Source organism: Hetaerina americana, unplaced genomic scaffold (genome assembly GCF_022747635.1).
Source record: "Hetaerina americana unplaced genomic scaffold, ioHetAmer1.1.p SCAF_15, whole genome shotgun sequence".
In the NCBI taxonomy this organism is placed as follows: domain Eukaryota; kingdom Metazoa; phylum Arthropoda; class Insecta; order Odonata; family Calopterygidae; genus Hetaerina; species Hetaerina americana.
In genome coordinates, this window is record NW_027286625.1 from 5,363,022 (window position 1) to 5,374,641 (window position 11,620).

The window sequence follows — 11,620 nt, forward strand, 5'->3', positions numbered from 1 at the left end:
AAGAACACTTATACCCCACACACATGCAAACACTCAAACTACCAACTAACATACACATGCATCTACAAATATACCTAATATTTTTGCACTCGTATGTGTTTAATTTTGTTTCGACTTGTAAATTCAATGTTTTTAGTATTTCTAGAGTGACTTTGGTTTCTTATTATTATGATTTATAATTGTTTGGGGAAAGAATGAGTATTTGTATCTATCTGTATTAGAATCTATCTCCCTACCTTTATCTTTATGGTCTGATCTACCTAAGTAGTCTGGGGCCATTATAATTCCTTTAGTGTCATCGTTAAATTTTTCTCCTGAACCTTTCTAAAAATCTAAGTCTTGCTTGTTCTCTTTGTATTTCAAGTGGCTCCCCGCCTAAATCCCCTAAGAGACCTGTAACACTTGTGTTCTTATCATAACAATTTTTAACGAATCTGGCAGATTTTCTCTGGACTTGATCTAATTCTTTTTGCCGAATTTTCTCCCAAAGATCCCAAATACTCACAGCATATTCCAAATGAGGTGTAACTAGAGCAAAATAACACCTCTCTTTAACTTTTTCATTACATATCCCCACCACTCGTTTAATGAAGCCGAGTTTCTTTAAAGCGGATCTGTATATTGTCCTGATATGTGCTCTTAATGAAAGGCATGGTGTTAGAACTTCCCCCAGATATTTAAATTGATTGCCCGTAGTTAGTACTGAACCCTCTATTTTGTAGTTTATGTCCCGTTCGCTACTTCCTTTATTCCAAAATTTCAAAACTGTATTTGTCTATATGAAGCATTAATCCCCATTAGGTGAGGAAGGCAGAGAAGAATAAGACTAACTCAATTTTGCTGCTGTTATTATTCTGTGAAGTTGGCTATTGTTGAGTCCTTGACTTGACCTGGGATGTGGTAGAGGGAAGTAAATAAGGTTGTCAAAAAAAGGGCAAGTGGCACTGCGGCATACCACTTTTGTTATTTTGAATTAATTCAGAGAAGGGTTCCTTCCACTCATGCCTGCTTCGGCATTATCACTTCCTCCTTGTTACTGTTATGGTATTTCTCTCTCTTCCAATCCGCACAATTTTGGAATGGTGAGGTGGCGAATGAATAGACTTCCTCTCCGAGAACCCAAATTCAAATAGCGACTTTGGTACAATTATCAATGGTATCCCATGCCCTACTTAGGGTGCTTTGAAGAGAGCAGTTTTGAGTGGAGTACGCTGCCCTTCAGATGGGCCATATTTCGGTGCCCATTATTAAGAGTTGACTTATGCATATGCCAGGTTTCTATCCACCCTTCCCCAATTCCCTGAAAACCTTATTTCCACCAAATGACCCTCCTATCCCTCATGAGACAAATCACCTCAACTGTCTGTTTTCACCCTCAATAACTACTACTAATACTATTCTGATATCGAAAAGCAAAATAACTCTGTAAAGTTTCACAATATTTTAATCAGCACATTATGCATTATGGCATTAAAGTGCCATCCTTAATTGAACCAATCAATTGTGCCTTCAAAATACTGCCAATATATTTAAAAAAATATTGGGGGATTGAAGGAATGTGGCTGGAGTGGCTAGGAGGGAATGGTTACAATGTAGTAATTAGCATAGTTTGATACTAGGAAGGAGGGAGTTAGAACTTTGGCACTGGCAGTTGTATTTTAAATACCTCCATTATAGGTATTATACAAGTTTCATGGTAGATGAAAATATTGTGTGGGTTGAGTGGGAGATAGACATAGGAGCAGGGAGCACAGGGTTAAGCAGGCTTGAATGTAGAGAGAAGCCCGAGGAGTCTTTGCTCCATTTCTTCTAAGGTAAAGAGTTATTGCAGTGTTTTAGGAAGTGGAGAATCATTGTTGTACTTGGAATTGTGGTTGGATTCAAAATAATGTTCGGTGTAATGGGAAGAGGCATGTTTATGGGTGAAAATAAATCAGTGCTCTTAAACCTCAATACAGAAATTTTATCTGCTCTTGCAGCAGTGCACTGCATACCAATGTCTGCAGTGGAGTTTATACAGTCACATGTGTGGAAACGAATCCAAACAGTCATTGCTGTTTTGTAGGAAAAAGAAAAGGCATGTGAAGATATGAAATGTTAATTTGTAATTAGATTTGGTTAAGAGAGGTTAATGATGTTTGAGCTGCTGCCTCTCTGGGCACCCTCAGCTCCATCCAAACTGTGTGTTTTTTTGAGTACCAGATATTCCTGGTAAACCATAACCAGCACTGGGAAAGGAACTGGCCCCCCTACCCTGATGTGTGAATTTCACATACCTTCTGGCTTTTGGGTTGATTACTGCATTTGTGTTTATGGATACCTAAATAGATGAACTTGTGCCAGTGAGTGGGTATGCATTTCTCTTTCAATGTAATTTTCATAGCCAAATGCTTCTTGCCTTAAGTATAGGACTTAATTCTCTAATATTTTCATCTTGATCCATTTCTAGCTATTTTTACCAATAACGTCATTTGGTTCGGGTTGTATTTTGCTAATGTCACCATCCCTTCTCTTCTATACTCATCTCAAATCTCTCTTTTTCCCTTCACCCACGGCAGCATTCAAATCCCATACCAAAAGTAGGTTCTTACCCTCTCGTTAACCCAGTAATAAATATTTTTTCCCCAGCATTCACATCCTTAGCCATCCTCTAATTGTACATACATACTACTTCTGTCACTGTCTATTGTGGAGAAACAAATTTTAGTTCCTAAGACATTAACATGTATCAATATCTTCATTTTTTTATAATATAACTAACAATACCTTAGAAAACTTATTTAAAGAACTTTGGGATATGCGGTGACTGTAATTTAATGATGTCATCCCCTAATGTGCATTTAAATAGATCAATTTCATAGTGTAAAAATCCTTAAATTTCAAAATATTTAATCATTTGCCATGGTCAGTACATTTTTTGAAAACTTATGTCAAATTTCTTTTGCCAAATTTTCTCCCAAGGATATGTCAAATTTGATTAGGCCGAAATCATTAAATAGTATGAAAACATTGACCCAGAAAAATCATATTTACCTTGACTTTTCTATAGTGATTCAGGTGTGATGTGGTGGAATCGTTCCATAATGACCAAAATAGAGAAAAACACTAGCAATTTTCCACCCTATAGATTCTTTAATACTGGTAAATTTCAGTTTACTACACCACTCAACACTTGAAAATGGTGTTTTTCTCTGTTTCTGTCATTATTTTGACTTTATATTAATAATGTACCAAATATGTATCGTATGGAAATCAATGGTAAATCTGAGTTTCCAGTACAAGGGATGAGCTTGAGAAGTGGTTAGGGGGTAAGGACCTCCTCCTTCCTGGGATGGCATAGGGGTTTCTCATAATTAGCCTTGAGCTGAAAAGCCAATCTAACTTTAAAAGGGTCTTCCATTCAAAATCAGTTTGAAAAGCTGTGGAATTCCAATGAAACAAATTCAAAGTGGAACAATTATTCACTATGGAGGTGTGGAATTTTTTTTGTTCAAATCTTGCTAGTATTTCAATTTTGATAATGAAAAACAATTGCGGCAAATTTGGTCTAGGCCCGTCAAGCCTGGGTAGGTAATTGACTTGGCAGCATAGGAGTCTGGTGATATTAGGTAATGCATATTCTGTCATGCTCATTGAATTATGGAATATGTTAAATATTCATTGTGCATTACAATATTTTAAAATAATACCTGGGTTATTTTCCCTACAGCTCAATGTGGCTCATAAAACTCAGTGTACGTATGTATGATCCAGTAATCATAAAGAATGAGTTTACAAATATACGTGTTACTGGGTTCACTAAATGTTATCTTCACAATACCATTGCCTTTGTGATATGGATGAATGTCACAAAGCCTCGGGTCACTAATATATTTGTTTTATATTGATACCACAGCTCTGAAGTAATGCTTTACAAAGTTTCTGGTATATGTTTCAATTTAATACCTTAAGTATTTCTAGGCCCATTCCATATCAATTCATTTAATATAAAAATAAGTATTTGTCGAAACATTTTAGAAAATACTTATTTTTTGTATGCAAATGGTTCCTGCATGCTTAAAAATATCAGAACCAATTTTTAAAGAAATTGTGCATAATTGTACAAGGACAACCATTACTTGGCAATTGGCATTGACATGGTGATTGGCATTTCATTGTCACATAGCAGTTAACTGTAAACTTGAAATCTCAAGCATGACAAGACCTTGAGACCAGGTTGAAAAACCATTTTGTAGCTCTTGAAGTATCGTCATATTATGCTTTAAGTGAGCTCAAAATCATTTCCATCATACTGAAATGAAGCCTGAAGTCTAGGGAGATTTTTTTAAATTTGAATTTTGGAATCATTAATTGGTCATTTGGGGGTTTAAGCTAAGACAAGAAGAATTTTTTTATGTTTAGGCCTTCGCACTGGAAGTCGGCACATAAAAAATTGTGACTAAGGAGCATCCGTTTTTTAGTACGGGGTCCAACATAGCCATTTGTGGTGTTCTGGCAGTTTTCAACCTTAAATTTATTAAATGAATCCTGATTTTTAAAATCAGAAATTTTGTATAAAAAAGCATCTCACATGCTCACCTCAGCCCCAAAATTTCAATTTTTAAACATAACTGGTGTGGTTATTAGAAGGTATTGCATACAGCTTTAAAATTAGCTGTTTTCAGTCGCAAAGATTTTAGAAAAAGTTTCTTTACTCTTAAGGGTACACATTAATTTATTTATTTATTTATTTATTCAGCATAAGTCCGAAAACAGCACATTTTGGCCTTTACATCGAACTATTAACAACGATAACAATGTCACATTTACAAACACCCAAGCCCTAGATGGAGGGAAACTCACCCAGGCGGGAATCGAACCCGCGACCCTTGGGATGGCAGACGAGGACGTTACCCCGCCGCCACCGGGGCCGGCCTAATTAATGTATTTACGGCTAAATTTATCGATTTAATTGGAAATCCGTTTCTAATTTTCGTCTCTGCGGCAATTATAAGCAGTTGAAACTTTTCTGAATTGCTTTGGAAATTATTCTATTACTTATCAAAAAGTAAACACTTTGTAAAGTCCATTTGAAAATTTTTCATCAACTGAATTTTGTTTCAATGCATTGTTTCATTTTATGATTTGATTTTGATTTCTGTACTCCCCATTGATTTTGGCTCAATAAGAGCATAGCATGGGCTTCACCAGTGAAAGAGCTCTCTGCAGGATCCGTGTGTTTCTGTCGATTGTGCTAAGAATAGGTAGACTTGTACTGTCTTTGCTTACCCTATCTTTTATATTACAACTTTTGTATCCGAATGTGAAGATTGGGTGTTCTATGGAATTTATAAATGAAGAGGACTGCCGCAAATGGTCTTTGGTGGAATAGCCAAAGGCTTGCTTAATTTTAATGACCTTGTTGATGACAACAAAACATTTATAAGATTATTGCTAAAAGTTAAATGGCTGACAGGCAAATAACAATCAAAAAAGATTCTTGCTAAGGGGAATTTATTTTTCAATGTGGGTCGCGGTAGTCCGGGGGTGGAGCATTGGACTACTGAACGGAGGGCCTGGGTTCGATTCCCGGGCAAGCCTCTCCGGGCACCTGTAACTCCACCCAATCTATGTGATTTTTCGGGTACCAGATCTTCCTAGGAAACTCTAGCCAGCACAGAGAAATGAACTGGCCCCCCTATCCTGATGTGTGAATATCACACGCCATCGAGCTTATTACTGGGTGAACTCTACCATCACCTACTAAACCGACCTTCAGGTTAATTACTGTGTTATATGTTATATACAGTTTCTATGTGGTAAAGTGTGTTGTCACATACTGAAATTCCACTTAAAGAAAAAGTTTAAGAAGGGAATCTTTCAGAAAGTAGTTTGCTTTTTAAGTGTTTCAAGATATCAAAAAGTTAATTTCATGCATTTACTCCCCTAGTGGATTATAAAACTAGCAATATAATAATAAATGTAACTTTTATCTTTGTAGTGCTTCGGGTACAGTCTATACAGCAATAGAGGCATCAACAGGAATGGAGGTTGCCATAAAGCAGATGAATCTATCCCAACAACCTAAGAAGGAACTTATAATTAATGAAATCCTTGTTATGAGAGAAAACAAACATCCAAATGTTGTGAACTATCTTGACAGCTATTTAGTTGGGGAAGAGCTTTGGGTAAGTAGCATTTGAATTATGGACTTAAAGCAACATATATTTTTTCATGTTATTTAGTTACATATTTAAGTTAATTTCGTATCAGTGGGTCATATTATAAATTGTTCAGTAGAAGTAATTGGTTTTTCATTTTTTCTGAAAGGAATGCTAGGTGTGATGCTCTGAATTAGTTGTCTCTGAATTTGTCCTATACTGTGTTTATCAGCATATAAAACGTACTTTTTTCCTAGGGCTGGACTTCTACCTGTGTATATCATAGGCATATACTGTATTTTAAATTAAGCTTTTTTAAATAATTAGGAGAATATTCATTTTTAATTTGATTTGCTACTTGGTTGTATGTTATACCCCAGTGAGTATCATATTTACAAGTCCAGGTGTGTTTTTTAACATTTGGATTTTAAGATGATTCTCTGTGAATGTATTTCTAAATGTATGCATTAAACTCTTGATTATCTGTTTTGTGGATTATCCGTTCTACTCTATATTCCCAGCTTCTCGAAATTTCAATAAAATTATAGTCGTAAATGTAATTAAATGCTTTGAAACTTCAATATACTTTTTTTACAAAATACAAGTTTGAAATACCTGTGCTTAATTAAAAGTTTTTAGTTTTTCAAAATGAAATGTTACTATTAGTATTTAAATGTTTTAATTTAAACTTATTTTTATGCCATCTGTACTTTTTGATTTCTCAAAATGTATGGATTGTACACTTCCCATTATAATTTCTCTTGTATTCATTAGCCCTGAGAATTCTATATCCTCCTTTAAGGTGAACAAATACATAGTTTTACTATGCAAAAACTAAGTTATTAATTACCTACACTTCATTATTTTATTGATAATATGTAATGAATTTGTATTGATATCAATGATCGTTTTTTAAAATTTATGCTTTGCTAGTCATTGTTTTTTTTCATACGTATGTAATATTTTTTAGCTTTCTGAGGAAAATATGTGCTGCTATTCAATTCATGATAGTTCTATGTTCTTGTAAAACTTTGATTCCACCTATATAATAATGGCTGTCAAACAAAAAGTAATGCACTTTACATCTCCAAAATAATGCAAATTAATAACGAGGAATAAAAGTGGAGTCTCCACATATATTCATTTGTATCACAAGCATATTTTCCTCATATTTTGGTTATCTGAGTTTTTTAATTGTGCGTGATTGTGTATCCATAAACATGGAATAATCAAGAGTTTACTGTATATTCATGCGGACAACCCTTCATTTTGGCCACATATTATGCTGTACCAACTTCTCTGTACACAGTTTTTGGGCTGTCTGGTAGATTATGTAAGTCAGTTGTTAAGTAATCTGATATTAGGCCTTACGTAAATATAAAATGAACGTACCTATGGCCGTGAAGCAATGAAAACAAGACAGCCAAGACCGTAAACTTACCGTAAACAAGTTTACAGTTTTGGCTATATCGTTTCCAGTAGGCCTTATCATGCTTGTCAATTATTGTTATGAAAGAAAACCACAGATGATATACTTTTTTGTGTACATCATGTAATTCTTCATTCATTCACTAGGTTCTGAAAAGGTTGTGATTTACATCTGTCAATAATGCTATGGATTCTCTGGAAGCTGAGTATGTCCATTTACCATTTCAGGTTGTGATGGAGTATTTACCTGGTGGGTCCCTGACGGATGTTGTCACAGAGACGTGCATGGATGAAGGACAAATTGCCTCTGTTTGCCGGGAAGTATTACAAGCTTTGGAGTTTCTGCACTGTAATCAGGTCATTCATCGAGATATCAAATCTGACAACATCCTTCTGGGAATGGATGGGAGTGTTAAATTAAGTGAGTATTTAAGTTTCATTAACGTAATTGCCCAGGCTAAGCAAATATCGATAACAATTGGGAAAAATTGGTCACACAATGAGTGTGGCGAACCTTGCAGTCACCATAGGGCATAGGTAGAATGGTTGTCTGGACTGGAAGAGTTGCATTATGTGCACTGGCCCAAAATAATTTCACTCTGGGTGATCCACTGTATTTTGAAAGTGTAAAAACTAATTTCTAAACTTAGGGAACTGAAATAATGGGTCTTCATCATATCCAGGTTTGAAATAAATGGTATTTAAAAATACATACATGCTCATTCTATACATCCTTGACATTTTCCAAACAATGTCTCTTGTATGGGACTGTGTGTTTTCTACTTGGTTAAAAAATCCCTAAAACGACTCCTAATTCTTCTGGATTTGTTGAAGGATATCTTAGTCATTTAGCCAAAATAGAGCCTGTTTGATTTTTATTCATTCCAATAAATATGAAATTACCTCATTATCAATGAAAAGTTCAAGCATCTTCACTTTGTGAGAGAGTGAATATTCTGCACTAGGAAAATTAGGGCTCTTCACTCAAAGTAATTTTCATTTTGATTTTTCATACTTTAGTACTCAAACCCTGATCTCACAAAAGAGGAATACATATTTACTTCTCAACTGATGATTTTCAATGTCTTGTTATCTGCTTTTCAAAATAACCCCTGCCTTTCTATGCAACTTGTTCCACCCAACTAGTCTTCCAATCAATTATCATCTTCATCAAACAAATCCCCATCAGATAATGAGGACGATAGATAAAGGAGAGAACATCCTATTAATCTTGTCCTAATTCCGACTAAAATCTCTCTGCCATTATTGGAACAACTGGCATTAATGGCGGCACTCCCTCAGGAAAGATTTTTTCAACTTAGAAATTCCAGGTAACAATGCATAATTTATTTAGGGGCCGACCCCGCATTGTGAAACATAAGAGAGGTGGAGTTGGTTAAAATGTTACAAGTTAATACAAGGGAGTAGGGTCAATGATTTTGCCTTGATGAGCATTGATTTACCTTGAAAGGAAGTTTATTCTGCAGTAGAACATAAAATACTTTTTTCAGCAAAAAATACTCAAGGTTCAAAAGAAATATATTTAGATATGTAACAATATTGAACACAAATATTATATGCTTAGGTAATTCTGTTCATTTACTATATTGTATAGCTGAAGTAAAGAAATTATAGTGGAAAATGATGTAGTAGTTTTGAACTGTAGAAGATAGTATGTGGTGGTACAGACTGATACAGAGTTTTGACTGGTTCAGCATTTATCAACAACATGCAGCAAAGCATCTACGAGAGAGTGTAAACTTTGTCACCATTTAAATGAAGAATAGTTAATAGTGAAGTAGGAGTCATATGTGAGAATCCAATCAAAGGGTTTGACAGATTTTTTTATTATTGATCAACTGTCATCTCGTAGTAAGTGAGCTTCAGTCTGACATAGCACTAGCATTCTACAGCTATTATCTGTGTCAAACTTCCTGCACTAATTGAGCTTCAGTGTGCTAACTGACCTACCTTTTGAAGACTAGCAAAATTAAGTTCACATAATGCATTGTGACAGAGAAGCCCTTCATCCAAGAAGTTCTATCATGCAGTGAGTACTTTTCATGACTCAAGGGGGCAGTAGTTTTTCCTAGCCATTGCTGGGAAAAGACTTGAAAGAGAAATGTTGAGTGCACCAATGGGGAAATGTATTTCTTTTATTTCGTTCAGTTAACTTACTTCATTGTGAGTATGTTTATCACATCAACATATTTCCTTCCTTGAAAGACAGTATGTCAAACCTTGGCTATTGTGCAAAGAAATGCATAACTTTTGTATTCACATGTTATTCTCTTATTTTGTGACATTTGGCATCAGTAGTTGTAAATAAGTTGTATGCTTACTTAATATTTTGTATTGGTTAATACTAAAGGCTCATTATCACAAATGCTTGTTATCGTTAGTCTTTAGTTAGTGGTGTGGAGAGTCATGATAGAGATAAGGAAAGAATTCTTGAAAATATTGGGGGTTAATAAACAACTTAATATAAAAAGCTACTGATGTGAAGCCTGTGCTAGTTTAAATACTTCTCTTGTGTTTAACTCCTTATGCTCATTTAAGATTTGTTTAAGGAATAACCATAGTAGTTTGGTCCTGATACAAGCCAAGCGATTTGCATTTGAAAATAATTTATTCTTCATGATGATTACTGAAATTTGGTTTGGCTCCTCTCAATGAAATTTGCATGCTTATCAAGTTTCTTCAGTGAAAGACCCATACTTATAAAATGATGTCAGTGTCCTACGTGTATTTTTAATTATTTGGTAAGCTTTATTTCAAGTTAATTTGAAAGTAGTGATAATGGAAGTATATTTTTTCAAAGGTTAAAATCTGTGATTGAAATATTGGTAAAGTATTTATTAGACAAGGTAATAGTTGTAACTATCCGTAAAGGGAATGTATGTATCTATAATTTGTAATTTCTTCCAAACTTTATCCATTATTACACTTAATGGTGCTCGAGCACCAGTATACTGCTATATGGCAGGCTTGAGACTGCCTTAACAATGAAAATTGTGGAAATAAATAAATATATTTTGGTGAAATTGTAATTAATCTTAACAATGTTACCTCCTAATTTAATGCTTTGAATTTTGCTTAAAAATCTAATCTCAGTCCAGTCCGTTCAAAGTAAATTTGATGGATGGGGAATTCACAATGATTATTTTACCCTTGACAGCAATAAGAGCAAATTAGGCATTGAATTAGAATTAATTTCCAAAATGCTTCCCTTCAGGTAAAATCTCTCTTTCAGTGATTGCGGGTCGTGAGCCCCTTGGTGGTCATGTGTCTTCTCTATTGAAGTGAGGGAAGTGAACTTGGGAATCACAAAAACATGAATAATAGGATAATTAATGCTGATGTCAGGTTTCTCTCCATCCTTCATCCTTTTCTCTCCATACCTAATGGCACAAATGACCTCAGCCGTCAGTCGCTTCCTGGTATTTTCTTAATGAGGTTTTCGAAAAACACATTTGCCTTCTCACAAATGTTATTCTCACTAATAATGTTACATTGTAATTGCCCTTCCTTAATCCATATGAGAAGCAAACTGTCAACATCGTTGAGGATGCAAAACCATTGTGTAGAAAATCTTGTCACTCTCTCTAAAGCATTTATCTCCATAATAATGTCCTTGTCCTTGAAGAAAATGCTATTGGTTGATGTCAACTGATTGTTGATATTCATACTCCATTAACCTCGCTCACACCTTGTTCCCGATTTTCAGTGATTTTACCTTTCATTTCTACTGTTATTTTTTCTTCTTGTGGATTTTTATTCGGAGTCATTTTTTAAAACTACGATCAAAATATTAATAAACGTTTCACAAAAATATCATTAATAATATATCTGAACACAACTTAGGAAGAATATGTGATCACCAGTGACACTAAGATGCTAGCAGAAGGTGTGCTCACAAACACAAATTGAAGTAGTAGGTGCACATATTATTTTTGTTCCTAATGTGAATTATTCACTATGTGACATGCTTGATAAGCGAGGTTCCACTGTACAGCTAATTCGAAATCTTAAATGACCTAAGAAATATTTCA

At 34.7% G+C, this 11,620-nt stretch overlaps 1 protein-coding gene across 1 annotated transcript in view; it reads left to right on the plus strand.

The window, feature by feature from the left end:
- The window catches only part of Pak (serine/threonine-protein kinase PAK 3-like protein), a 59,916-nt gene that overhangs the window by 33,946 nt on the left and 14,350 nt on the right, over positions 1-11,620 (plus strand). The window contains exons 9-10 of the mRNA XM_071583809.1: positions 5,981-6,167; positions 7,797-7,989. Of these exons, the coding sequence (XP_071439910.1) occupies positions 5,981-6,167; positions 7,797-7,989 (380 nt within the window). The remainder of the gene's footprint in view (positions 1-5,980; positions 6,168-7,796; positions 7,990-11,620) is intronic.